This window comes from Loxodonta africana, chromosome 9, assembly GCF_030014295.1.
Source record: "Loxodonta africana isolate mLoxAfr1 chromosome 9, mLoxAfr1.hap2, whole genome shotgun sequence".
Taxonomy (NCBI): domain Eukaryota; kingdom Metazoa; phylum Chordata; class Mammalia; order Proboscidea; family Elephantidae; genus Loxodonta; species Loxodonta africana.
In genome coordinates, this window is record NC_087350.1 from 102689193 (window position 1) to 102704070 (window position 14878).

The window sequence follows — 14878 nt, forward strand, 5'->3', positions numbered from 1 at the left end:
GCATGCAGAGCATAGAGAGATGCAGAAATTAACTTTGCAGATTGTAGTTGGATATAGATAGAAAGCATTGTTGTCTAAAACAATGCCCAATTGTTTTTAACTGGCTGCTTCACCTGAGACACCATTCTCGGCAGGCCAGATCAGATTTTTCTAGGCTCAATTCACCTGACCAGCTACCTTAGCAAGGGGGCAGTTTCCTTGATTAACTCTTGTACTGATTACTAACATGTGCAAACAGATCTAGGATGTGGATCTTAACACACTGATTGTTTTAAAGGAGCTGATGCATTTCTTCTTCTTGTCGTCTCTGATTTAGCTTTATTTATATAACGTTGAAGGGTATGTTTTCACCTGACATTTTGATAGAGAGCATCTCAGTTGGAAGTGATGTTATTCAGATGATGTAGTGGCACTTTGGTCTTTGTTTAAGCTATGCTTCTCATTTGGGTCAAATTCAGAGGGCAAGGACAAGAATTATGACAATCCAAAAGAACAAAGCGCAAGTGAGTTACTGAGTGTAAGAATAGGCAGTGCTTTAGAGTTGTGTTTGGTGAAGGACTCTCCAAGCCAGTAGGTGACTTGTGTCTCTTGAACCATAGTTTCTCAAACAGCTGTGATTTCTAAAGCAGCCAGTGCAAATAACATGCGTCTTGGGGAGCTGCGTTCATGAACATTTACGACCTTAAGTAATGTATCTTTTCTAGCATAATTCTTGAGCAGATAAGTATATGCCCAAATACTTCCATCATGGGCCCATTTACTTGGGAGTGGTGTAGGAAATGAAACCCTAATATCCTGTATCCTATGAGTTCCAGGGTACATAATTGCTGGGCATGAGGATTCTAATGGTATACTCTGTTGACCAAGGCAATGAGCCTTGTGTGCTTTTCTAGACCAATATGTTGTACGTGAAGGTCATGGAAATTTGAAAAGCCTTTTTAGTTATTATTATTTTTTTAATTTGGAAAAGAACATGCCTGGCTCATTCACTACCACTTACCAACATCCTGTGAAGGGAGACGTACTTGAGGGTGCGTGCGTGTGTGTATGCATGTGTGTCTTCCACATACAGTGTTGTTGTTGTTGTTGTTGTTAGGTGCCGTTGAGTCAGTTCTGACTCATAGTGACCCCATGTACAACAGAATGAAACACTGACCTATCCTGTGCCATCCTCATAGTCATTGTTATGCTTGAGCCCATTATTGCAGCCGCTGTGTCAGCCCATCTCATTGAAGGTCTTCCTCTTCTCCTTTGACCATCTATTTCACCAAGCATGATGTCTTTCTCCAGGGACTGATCCCTCCTGATAACTTGTCCAAAGTATGTGAGATCTAGTCTCACCATCTTTGCTTCTAAGAAGCATTCTGGTTGTACTTCCTCTAAAACAGATTTGTTTGTTCTTTTGGCAGTCCATGGTATATTCAGTGTTCTTCACCAACACCATAATTCAAAGGTATCAGTTCTTCTTGGGTCTTCCTTATTCATTGTCCAGCTTTCATATGCATATGAGGTGATTGAAAACACCATGGCTTGGGTCAGACACACCTTAGTCCTAGAGGTGACATCTTTGCTTTTTCACAGTTGAAAGAGGTCTTTTGCCACAAATTTGCCCAATGCAATGTGTCTTTTGGTTTCTTGACTGCTGCTTCCGTGGGTGTTGATTGTGGATCCAAGTAAAATGAAATCCTTGACAACTTCAGTCTTTTCTCTGTTTGTCATGATGTTGCTTATTGGTCCAGTTGTGAGGATACAATAAAACCTGTAAAAGCCAGAACCTGTGTAAGGCGGAAACTTGTCAGAGAAGGAAAAGTTGAATATTTTTCACTAATAGAGAGCAATAGAAATGTGGTAAGACTGCAGAAAACTTGTGACGCCTGGAAAACGCGAGGCAGTCCCGTCTAGTCCCAGCTCTAACAGGTTTCACTGTACTGTTCTTCAGTGGAGCGGTTATGTTACTAAAGCTATGAGATGTTATGAAATTATTTGCTTGAATTTGTTCTTCTCTGAGTTCTATAATGAGTTTTCATCCTTCTTACCACAAGACTACTGGAATCATCTGTCAGAAAATATTTAGTATTTAAAAAAAAAATTTTTTTTTTTTTTTCTATAGGGAGCTCTGGTGGCACAGTGTAAGAGCTTGACTGCTAACCAAAAGGTTGGCAGTTTGAATCCACCAGCCACTCCTTGGAAACCCTATGGGGCAGTTCTACTCTGTCCTGTAGGGTTGCTATGAGTTGGAATCGACTCGATGGCAGTGGGTTTTGTTTTTTGGTTTACCTCTTGATAGATAACATTATGCTAGGTATCGTAGAAGGAAAACCACATTAGAACCTTCAAAAGACCAGTGACTTCTGAAAAAAATCTGAATTTCATAAAAAAAGTAAATTGAAAACACAGAAACAAGGTAAATTTAACATGCTGCATTTATTCATTCTTTTTTTTTAACTTTAATGAGCAAAAATTTATTTTCTCACATTTTAGGAGGCTAGAAGTCTGAATTCAGGGCACTGACTCCAGGGGAAGACTTCTCTTTCTCTCCTTGTCCACTCTGGGGGAAGGTCCTTGGCTTTTTTTCAGCTTCTGTTCCTCAAGTACTTGGTGATCTTCATGTGGCATGGCATCTATTTTCCCCCATCTCTACTAGCTTAATCTGCTCTTTTACCTCAAAAGAGATGGATTTAAGATACATTCTACACTAATACTGCCACATCAACATAAAAAAGACAACGTATTCCCATACAGGATTATAACTACAGGTGTAAAATTAAACAAAACCCATTGCTGTCGAGTCAGTTTCGACTCATAGCGACCCTATAGGACAAAGTAGAACTACCCTATAGAGTTTCTAAGGCCATAATCTTTACCGATGTTTGCAGCTGTTTCTTCTCATTTGGAGTTGTGCCATATCAGCAAATGAACATCCCAAAAGCTTTATTCCATCCATATCAAGATTGACCCTGCTTTGAGGAGGCAGCTCTTCCCCGATTGTATTTTGAGTGCCTTCCAACCTGAGGGACTCATATTCAGGCACTATATCAGACAATGTTCCACTGCTGTTTATAAGATTTTTCACTGGTCAGTTTTTCCAGGTCCTTCTTCCCAGTCTTAGTTTGGAAAGTGTTGCATTGGACAGATCTGCAAAAAACCTCTTTAAGGTGTTGAAAAACAAAGATGTCATTTTGAGGACTAAGATGTGCCTGACCCAAGTCATGGTATTTTCAATTGCCTCATGTGCATGTGAAAGGTGGACAATGAATAAGAAAGACTGAAGAATTGATGTCTTTGAATTACGGTGTTGCAAAGAATATTGAATGTACCAGGGACTGCCAGAAGAATGAACAAGTGTGTGTTGGAAGAAGTACAGCCAGAATGCTCCTTAGAAGCAAGGATGGTGAGACTTTGTCTCATGTACTTTGGATATGTTATCAGAAGGGACCAGTCCATGGAGAAGGACACCATCCTTGGTCAAGTAGAGGATCATTGAAAAAGAGGCAGACCCTCAACGAAATGAATTGACACAGTAGCTGCAACAATGGGCTCAAACATAACAGTTGTGAGGATGGTGCAGGGCGGCAGTGTTTCATTCTGTTGTACATAGGGTCGCTATGAGTTAGAATCAACTCAGTGGTACCTAACAACAATACTCTTAATGAAAGCAGACTGCCACATCTTCTCCAGAAGACTGGCTGGTGGTTTAAACCAACTACCTATCAGTAGCCAAGTGCTTAACCAATGCACCACTAGGGCACCTGCTGTCTAGTAGATTCAGATTGGTAGCGACCCTATAGGACAAAGTAGAACTGCCCCAAGGGTTTCCCAGGAGCGGTTGGTGGATTCGAACTGCCGACCTTTTGGCTAGCAACTTAGTCATCTAGTGCTGCTATTATAAAAATATCACAAGTGGATGGCTTCAACAAAAAGAATTTTATTCTCTCACTGTCCAGTAGGCTAAAAGTCTGAATTCAGGGCATTAGCTCCAGAGGAAGGCTTTGTCTCTCTGGCGGGAGGTCTTTCTTGTCAAACTTCCCCTGGACGAGGAGCTTCTCTGTGCAGGAATCCCAAGTACAAAGGATGCACCCTGCTCCCAGTGCTTCTTTCTTGATAGTATGAGGTCCCCCTGTCTCTCTGCTTGCTTCTCTCTTTTATATCTCAAAAGAGATTGACTTAAGACACCATCTAATCTTGTATATCTCATTAATATAACTGCCCCAATCCATTTTATTAACATCATAGTGATAGGACTTATAACACATAGGGATATCACATCAAATGACAAATCACACAATACTGGGAATCATGGCCTAACCAAGTTGACACATATTTTTTGGAGACATTCCACCCTTTGGCCCCCCAAAATTCATGTCCTTGCCACATGTAAAACATAGTTACCCTATCATAACAAAAGTTTTAAGTCAACTTCAAGACAAAAGTACAAAAAATTCCTCTTAATCTGTGAAATCTAGAGTACAAGTTATTTGCTACCAAAGTACAGTGGTACAAGAGCCACAAGGTAGATATTTCCATTACAATTGGGAGAAATCGGAGGGAAACAAGGCATAACAGGCACCAAACAAGTCGGCAGAACACTACATTACCCCTCAAGTCTTGAAAATAATTCTCTGTTCTCTGAGACCATTCACACAATAGCCCTGCCCTCCAGAATCTAGGTATTGCCACATTCTCCAGATTCTGAGTGGAGGCTTCTTGGTCCTGGGCTTCAGCTCCACCTTCCAGGCCCACAGGGATGGCAACTTTGCTCCCTTGCTTTGGGTGCACCATTCTCCTAGTCCATGTGAGTGGCACCTCCACCTTTAGAAACACCAGAGGCCATGGCTCCACCCTTTGAAACCCCAGAGGTCCTCGCCATACCTTCTGAGACTGAGGCAGCTCGGCTTCCTGTGTTCCTTGTCTCTTCAGCTTCTGATTCCTGGTTCCTTGGCTTCTTGGTCCCTTGGGTCTCATGCCCACATCTGCCCCACTGGGGCAAGTATTGCAAAGCTCTGTAGCTCCACTGATAAGTGCCTGGAGGTACCCTACTCTGCCAGGTAACCTCCTGCGCTCAGGCACTCAACTCTCTGCTCTGTGGATCGACTCCCGTGCTATCTGGCACTGATCTCCTGGTTTGCTGCTGCCAGTTTGCTGCTGCCGTTTCTCACCACCTGTGCCTTTTCCAGTGTTAACAGTTCTCCTCACTTCCTTCTGAGTCTTCTATCCATTCACAGTTTCAAAACTGCTTCCACATTTTAGGTATCTGTTAGAGCAGCACCTCACTCTCGGTACCAAATTCTGTCTTAGTCATCTAGTGCTGCTATAACAGAAATACCACAAGTGGATGGCTTTAACAAAAAGAAGTTTATTCACTCACAGTCCAGTAGGCTAGAAGTCCAAATTCAGGGCATCAGCTCCAGGGGAAGGCTTTGTTTCTCTGTCGGCCATGGAGGAAGGTCCTTGTCATCAATCTTCCCCTGGACCAGGAGCTTCTGCTTTTAGGAACCCCAAGTCCAGTGTATGCACTGTGCTACAGGTGCTTCTTTCTTGGTAGTATGAGTTCCCCCTGTTTTTCTGCTCACTTCTTTCTTTTATATTTTCAAAGAAATTGGCTTAAGACACTGTCTAATCTTGTAGATCTCATCAATATAACTGCCACTAAATTATTTTATTAAATATCATAGTGATAGAATTTACAACACATAGGAAAATCTCCTCAAATGACAAAATGGAAGACATAACACAATACTGGAAATCATGGCCTAACCAAGTTGATGCGTATTTTTTGGGGACACAATTCAATCCATTACAGCAGCCAAGCTCTTAACCACTGAGCCACCAGGGCTTCAATCACAAGTATAGGGGTTAGGATTTACAACACGTGTTTTTATGGGATATAATTCAATCCATAATGGGGAATAAATTTCAAATGAAATTTGAAATCTTTGAGGTGTGATAAACAATAAACATTTCAGGAGAACTCTTCCTTTAAAACTATAGGTTTAAATGAAATTCAATACAAGTTTTAGAAAGTATTTACATTAAGTTTTTTGAATATTGTGTTTTAGGTGAAAGTTTACACAGCAAATTAGATTCCCATTCAACAATTTATACACAAATTGTTCCATGACACTGGTTACAGTCTCTGCAGTGTGTCAGCACTGTCACCATTTTCACCCTGCCTGCCCCGTTTCCATCCATCCAGTTTCCGTGCCTTTCCTTTTTGCTTTTGGGTAAATGTTGACCGTTTGGCCTTGTATAGTTGATTATTTAAAGGAGCACATCCCTCACAGGTGTTATTCTTTATTTTATAGGCCAATCTATTCTTGGGCTGAAAGGTGACCTCTGAGAGTGGCTTTAGTTCCAGGTTAAAAGGGTATCTTAGGGCAGTAGTCTCAGGGGTTCCTCTAGTCTCTATCAGCCCAGTAAGTGTGGTCTTTTTTGTAGGAATTTGAGTTTTGTTCCACATTTTTCTCCTGTCTTAACTAGGACATTCTATTGGGTCCCTGGTTAGAATGGTCTCTAATGGTAGCTGGGAACCACCTAGTTCTGGTCTGGGGCTAGAAGAGGCTGTATTTGCGTGGGCCATTAGTCCTGTGGATTAGTTTCTTTCTTGAATCTGTGGCTTCCTTCAATCTCCTTTGCTCCAGGCAGGAAGATACCAATAGTTGTATCTAAGATGGTCACTTGAAAGGTTCCTAGACCCCAGATACTTGTCACCAAACTAGGATGTAGAACATTATCTTTACGAACTAAGTCATACTAATTGATGTAGTTGCCCCAAGAGACGGTGGTCCTGAGCCTTCAAACCCAGTAAATCAATCCTATGAAATATTTGGATACCTAAGAAGTATCCATAACCGTGCCTCCTATGTGAATATATATGTAGCACATACAAACAAGTATATACATATGCCCACAAATATACCTATATATGTATATACATGTACTCCCATATACCTTCCCACACCCCTTTAGCATACATATCTCCTTATATAACCACTTGTTATTACTGTTGTTGCAAAATTGTATATGTTATTGCATTTAGTGTAGTTATCCTTTATTCGTGCATACCTCTCAGTGTCTTCATTTACCTTGGTCAAGTTGTGCTGACTTCTCCCATATTGTGTATTGCCTCTTCCATCACCAGAATTAACATGTGTCTACAACCTACTAGGAGCCCTGGTGGCACAGTGGTTAAGAGTTTGGCTGCTAACCAAAAGGTCAGCAGTTCGAATCCACCAACCGCTCCTTGGAAACCCTAGGGGGTGGTTCTACTCTGTTCTATAGGGTTGCTATGAGTCAGAATTGACTTGATGGCAATGAGTTTTTTTTTTTTTTTTTAACTGCCTAGTAAGTGATTCCCCTTCCCTCTGCTTCCCATCCCTGGTAACCATCAAAGAACATTACTTTCTTTGTATATACCTGTTCTTGACTTTTTATAGAAGTTGCGTCATGCAATATGTGGCCTTTTATGCTTGGCTTATTTCACTGAGCGTAATGTCCTCCAGATTCATCCATATTATGTTTCGCGGCCTCATCGTTATTTTTTATGGTTGCCTAGTATTCCATTGTATGTATATACCACAATTTATTTATCCATTCATCCCTTGATGGGCACTTAGTTTGTTTGCATCGTTCATCTTTCTTAATTCATCCTGTCATTTCTGAGAGGTTTTTAAGCTATTTGTTAGAACAAACATTACTGATTTGTGATTAGTGCATTAATTATCTGTATTCATTCATTAATTTATTCTGCAAACTTTTATTTTCTACTCCCTGTATAAATAGATGTTTCTGAAGTGCTTGAGAAGTTATTCTCCTACATGTCTTACTATATCCACATTATGATCTTGTTTATACAGTCGAATTTCATTGTCTGTGAAAAAAGCGTTTGTTAAGTAAATGTAAACTTGCAGCACAACACTTAGGCCGTATGTCACGTATTCTGATTTCTTGAGGGTTGACGGTATATTAATGCTTTCTGTCCTCTAGGGTTTTACTATCATTTGACCCACTAATGTGTATGTTGAATTTAGCTAATGAAGCTACTCAGTTTTAGGATGGTAATCTCTCTGTTGAACGATATTATCTCCATCTTAAAAGTTGATTTAGGATCAGCTTTTGGAGTGAAGAGAACAATAAGAGAGATTAAGGGTTGGCCTCTAACCCCCAGAATCTGTGGTTCTTTGGTGCTTCATTTCTAAGAGGATATTGGCAGCCTCTTAAAGATGATTTGCAGCTTTTAGCTCCTTGCGGCTCTCAGGGAGAGGTGCTAACGCTTGCATCTGATGTAAGCTCTTCTAGAGGCTTTTAAACAGAAATATCGTCCTGGGACCTGCTGTTCTCACGCACGCTCACCTTGTCACTAAATAAATTGTGTGTCCGCTGTTTTAGTATTTTGGCAATATTTAATATCAATCTGCTTATCTTTCTGTAGTCTCCGATTATAGAACTCAGAAGGCACACTGTATTTTTACAGTGCTCGTGTATAAATCAGTAGACAAGTTGTTTTATTGCTGTCTTGGTACTCTGGAATGATCTTTCTGGAACAAAATTTAAGAAAAATTGAAATCGCTGAAAATTTTTATTATCAGTTTACTGTAAATTACATCTAGGGTCTTTATGGTGAAACAGCCTGTGTTAACATATATCCAAGCATATGCATTAAATAAGCCTGCAAATCTTTGCCTAAATGTTGCATGACCTTAATAAACTATGGATATATAAGATACAAGCTTTAAGTTTCATGGTAGTGAGTCACTTTTTTGATTTGTAGCCTTAACTGTTGTAGGAAGCTACTAGGTTTCTTTCTTTCAGTAGCCCCTCAAATGCTTCCTTCTAGTATATACCTGCTTTCCAATGTTACAGACAACCTGGCTCTAATAATAACTCTGAGGCATGCAGTTACTTCGGGATTTCTTACCTTTAATTTTTTTATACTTTAGATGAAAGTTTACAGAAGAAACTAGCTTCTCATTAAACAGTATACATATTGTTTTGTGACATTGATTAACAACCCCACAACATGTCAGCACTCTCCCTTCTTGACCTTGGGTTCCCTATTACAAGCTTTCCTGTTCCCTCCTGCCTTCTTGTCCTTGCCCCTGGGCTGGTGTATCCCTTTAGTCTCATTTTGTTTTATGGTCCTGTACAATCTTTGGCTGAAGGGTGAACCTCAGGAGTGACTTCATTACTGAGCTGAAAGGGTATCCAGGGGCCGTACTCTCACGGTTTCTCCAGTTTCTGTCAGGCCAGCAAGTCTGGTCTTTTTTTTTTTTTTTTGCAGGTTAGAATTTTGTCCTACATTTCTTTCCAGGTCTGTACTGTGATCCCTGTCAGAGTAGTCAGTGTTGGTAGCTGTGTACCATCTAGTTGTACTGGACTCAGTCTGGTGGAGGCCGCGGTAGTTGTGGTCCATCAGCCTTTTGGACTAATCTTTCCCTTGTGTCTTTAGTTTTCTTCATGTTCCCTTGGTCCCTAAGGGGTGAGACCAGTGGCGTATCTTAGATGGCCGCTCACAGGATTTTAAGACTCCAGACGCTACTCATCAAAGTAGAACGTAGAACATTTTCTTTATAAACTATGTTATGCCAGTTGAGCTAGATGTTTCCCAAGACCATGGTCCCCACAGCCCCCATCCCAGCAATTTTTACTTTGCATTTTTTTAACCCCCAGTGTACCTCAAACCACAACAAACATAGCTGGATTTTAGCTGTCCGAAGAACTCAAGCCATCAGGCACAGTTACACATTGCATGCAAATATTTTCTTCCTAAAAGGAGGTTAAAGTGAATTATATAAAATAATCTAACAGAAGGCAGATGCTTCAGAAGTTTGGAGCTGAAGCTAATATTTCATGTATTGGTTTATTTAATTTTTAATAAGGAAAGAGAGCTGTTCAATGTATATTCTCTGATTACTTCTCAGAAATATAGCATGTGTCTTCTATTCATACTTCCTTAAAAAATGTTTTAAGTTCATTGTGGTCTTGATTTTAAATTTTATTCAGCAGATAGTGAGCATGTTTAGAATATTTATTAAAAGTTCTGGGTAGGAAAAATTCCTTGAAAATCTGCAACCCCTTTGGAATTTCATATGCAATTTGAGAAAGTTAGGAGAGAGGAGAAGATTAAGTAGACCATGTGTGACTCTCAGGGACTCTGGATGTTGCCATAGCCATGTGTGACTCTCAGGGACTCTGGAAGTTGCCATAGCCCCCAGGACATACTCTCTCTCATTAAAGCATTTGAAGGTCTGATAAAAACAGTTGAAGAAATGTGAACTATTCTTAAGCACTGCCCTTTGATACCAAGCTGCCTGGGTTCACCTTACACGTTTTCTTTCTGTGCCCATGACTTTGGTCCTGAGTAACCTCTGTATGGAATGACCTCCCTTCAAAAGCCTTACTTAATCTCCAAAGTCCAGTGCAAACTGAGGCTTTTCCATAGACTTCTTGAACCATGAAAGTCAGGAGTGATTTCTTCTTCCCTAGAAATCCCACAATATTTGTTGATTGTATCATTCATTTGGGTAGTTTCATTATAATCTGCAGTATGCTGGTATTTATATGTTTTGCATGACTATTGTGAGGATGGCGCAGGACTGGGGAGTGTTTCGTTTTGTTGTACGTAGCATCACTATGAGTGGAAACCGACTCAATGGCACCTAACAACAACAATTTTGTTTACCCAACTTGTTGCCCAATATTGTTATTAAGGGCAAGGACCCTCAGACTCTTTTATATCCCTTGCAGCACCTGCAAGTAACAGCCACAGCCAATAACTTGCTGAATGGATGAACTTTCAGTGAACAGATTCATTTATACCTCTGCACCTGCTTTTAGCATGTTTTCGAACTGTTCTTTCTTTTCTAACTGATCCAGTTTTCCAGGAAGAAATTAGGGGGAGAAAGGAAAGAAAGAAGGAGCTCACATTTGTTGGGTACCTATTGTGCAACAGGCATGTTGCTGGCCTTGTATCACTCCTTACCTCATTTCATTCTCAAACGATCCTATGTAATAGGTTCTTATTATTATTTCCACTTGGCAGTTTAGGAAACTGAGGCACATGGCTCGTAAGTGTCACAGGGAGTTTAAACTAAAAGGCTATCTCTCCCGAGATTCTGCTCATTATGGCACAATATGCTGCCTCACAGATTTGTTCAAGATGTCTAGCAATAAATTGTAAAAAAAATTGAGCAGATGTAATCCATTGTACAAAACCAATACTTTCAGACAAAACTCCTAATTCGTAATATATTGGCAAGTTCAAAAGCATTGGTTAATTTACAAAATAATTTCCATACAACTTCATGAATACATTTTAAATGTTTTCTAAAGTTGTGGCATAAAAACTTTTAAAGAAACAAACGTAACTATTGAGTAAAGCCACCCATATATGAAACCTGAACATTTTATTTTTAGAATTTCATGTTTGTAAAATTCATTTATATGTAAAAAAAAAAAACTTACAAACCTATAAAATTTACTTTATATTCATTTAAAATTCCTAATACAAGAATTATTTATATCAAATAATTCTATCATTTCTAATGTAGTACAATATTAATGTTAATATTGTAGAATAATAATGACATTTATTTGTAATCTGTTCTGTATTTGTTTATTAAGCAATCATTTGGTTTTTGAGAGCTTACACAATGCAAAGCAGTCGCTTGGGGCTGAGTAATAGGGAACACATCTGTTTCTTCAGGGGTGTCTGTAGACTAGTGGGGTGACAGGTGTGATGACAACTAGTACGAAGGAGTGCGTGAAGAAGAGTGGTGGCTGGGAGTAGGGAAAGTGGTAATCAGGAATGATTTTCTGAGTGGCTCAAGTTTCTAAACTTTGATATCATTATCGTGACGAAGTTTTCAAATCCTACCCAAGTGTATGGCTGATATTAGAGTCTTAAGGTAAAGAGAGTTCCCCCATCCTTGCCCAGGAAAAAAAAAAAATTTTTTTTTTTTTTTTGCCCAGAGGCATGGAAAATACTGGATTATTGCATTAATAGGGATGATAAAAGCTACTGTCACTCCCAATGTTTGTTTTTGTTTTTTTCCTCAGCGCCTATAACCCAGGGAACTGGAGTCAACTTCCCAATTGGAGAAATCCCGAGCCAACCATACTATCATGACATGAACTCGGGAGTCAATCTTCAGAGGTCGCTGTCTTCTCCGCCAAGCAGGTAATTGAAAGAGGAGCGGCTTGTGTTCTCCTGTACTGCTATAGAAGGATAGAATGGCAGGTGGAGAGCTATGCAGGTACATAGATGGGAGGGTAGGTAGATCTGGGAAACAAAGCACGTGGTTCAAGACTGCCGATTTTACAGAGACTTTAATCTTTCTGGAAACCCTGGTGGCGTAGTGGTTAAGAGCTATGGCTGCGAACCGAAAGGCCAGCAGTTCAAATCCACCAGGCGCTCCTTGGAAACCCTGTGGGGCAGTTCTACTCTGTCCTGTCGGGTCACTATTAGTCGGAGTTGACTCGACAGCACTGGGCAATGGTTAATCTTTCTTGGTTAGATTTATTTTGATGCCAGTTAAATGTGATTGTTGTTCAAAACTCTTTTTATTGCTTTTCTTTTTGAGTGAGAAAACTATGAAAATTTATTAATATGATTTTCCACTTGTTCTATGAAATATACTGGTTTTATGGATAATTAATATTTTTGGCTACTTTAAAAATTCACATCGCCATTGCAGTGGTCATCCATCCACCCTTTAGCTTTCACCTAATACCATGTCCAAGCTTGGAATCCTGAAACATGAAAAATAAAACCTGTCATTTACTTCATCTTAAAAATAAAAGACCCAAGACTACAACTTGGCTGCAGTTCACCAAGCTCAATTTGTAAATATTATTTGACTAATTTAATAAATCTCAGTAACCAATGAAAATATTACCTGCTCTGATTTTGGTTTTACCAACATAGGTCGAATATGGGTGGGGAAGGTTTCTTTGCTTTTTAGTTCTCTGTTGACATTCTTATTTTCTCTGTTGACCTTCTAATTATAACTCAGTTCCCTGGGAGTCGAAAAAGTACAAAGATGTGAGGTTTCCTATTTAAAGGAGGGATAAATAGCTTGGAAGCTGTGCACTGGATTGCATGATGACATGTTTCACTAATATAGAATGATAGAGGAAGTCTCAAATAATGAGACGACAAGATGAATAAATATTATAGCTTTCTGTTTTTTTATTTTTGAGTTGCATTATCAATATACAAAGACCTGCTTCATATTTTAGAGCATTAACTATGCCCATCATAAAATGTAAGAGCATACATGAGTTCTAGAGCAAAATATACATTTTATATCTTCAACTTTTCAAAAATATAAGACTATATGGATTAATATTTTCCTAAACTATTTTCCATAATGCCAGTTAATTGCATTTGAGTTAATTCTGAGACTATGTAACGTAAACTTAGCTTATAAACTAAGGTCAACTTTGTATCATTTACGGTCAAACTATATTTTGATATAGTTAGATTGAGTAGCAAAATACTTGGGTTCATTATCACTAAAATTGTGTCTGATATGTTGTGGTCTTAAAAATAATTTAGTTTTTCTAAATTTAAGAAGTAAATAGTAATTTTGTTTCTTTTTTTTTTTTTAGTTTTTATTGTGCTTTAGGTGAAAGTTTACAGCTTAAGTTAATTTCTCATTTGAAAATTTATACACATATTGTTTTGCGACATTGGTGTAGTCCCCACAATATGACAGCACATTCCCCCCTTTCCACGGGTTCCCTGTGTCCATTTGTCCCATTCCTGTCCCTTCCTGCCTTTTCATCCTGCTTTTGTACAGGAGTTGCCCATTTGGTCTCGTATATCTGATTGAATTAAGAAGCACGTTCTTTAAGTGTATTATTTTTTGTTTTATAATCCTGTCTAATCTTTGTCTGAAGAGTGGGCTTTATGAATGGTTTCAGTTCTGGGTTAACAGCATCTGGGAGCCATAGTTTTGGGGGTTCCTGGAGCCTCTGTCAGACCTTTAAGTCTGGTCTTCTTACATGAATTTGAATTCTGTTCTATTTTTTCTCCTGCTCTGTCTGGGACTCTCTCTGGTGTTCACTGTCAGGGTGGTCATTGGTGGTAGCTGGGTACCAGCTAGTTCTTCAGGTCTCAGGCTGGTGAAGTCTCTGGTTCTTTTGGTCCTTTAGTCATTTGGGCTGGTATTCTGTGTCTTTGGTTTTCATCATCCTCCTTTGCTCTGAGTGAGATGGGACCAATAGATGTATCTTGGATGGCCGCTCACAAGCTTTTAAGGCCCCAGATGCTATGCACCACAGTGGGATGTAGGACATTTTCTTTATAAACTATATTATGCCAAATGAACTAGATGTCCCCCAAAACTGTGGTCCGCAGGCCCCAGTCCCAGCTATTCTGTCGGTAATTTTTATTTTGTCTGATAGATGAGTATGTTGTTAACACAGATCTTACCTCATGGTCACTCAGTATCAAACACTATGTCATTCAGAATAAACAAGATTTAAAAACTTCTCTATTACTGCCTTATGAAAATTATTTCTCTCCCATTTCAAGTTGTCTGTACGGTAGGGTCGCTCTGAGTCAGAATTGACTCAATGGCAACGGGTTATATATATGTGCTGCTGACTCACAGATGGGAGAATTAGATTAAAGGATGGTTGAAATATATATGTGAGTTCTAACTTTGATACTGTACAAAGAAACTAAAGGAATATTGTTTACTCCTACCATGGTTTACCATAGATAGAAATTTCCATTTTCTACATCATATTAATACTCAGGGAATTGTGAGCCGAACATTAATCACATTAATATACCCAACATGCATGTGCTTTAGGGGCTTGGAAATGTGCAGTGGAAAAACTTGGAAGCCAGAGTCTGCATTTTGAGCTCTGA

The 14878-nt window shown here is 39.3% G+C and overlaps 1 protein-coding gene across 5 annotated transcripts in view; it reads left to right on the top strand.

Annotated features, from left to right (window-relative positions):
* The window catches only part of NFIB (nuclear factor I B), a 258003-nt gene that overhangs the window by 167771 nt on the left and 75354 nt on the right, over nucleotides 1-14878 (top strand). For all 5 annotated transcript variants that reach the window (XM_010587941.3, XM_010587942.3, XM_010587944.2 and 2 more), the window contains exon 5: nucleotides 12055-12175. In XM_010587941.3, coding sequence (XP_010586243.1) covers nucleotides 12055-12175 — 121 coding nt within the window. The remainder of the gene's footprint in view (nucleotides 1-12054; nucleotides 12176-14878) is intronic.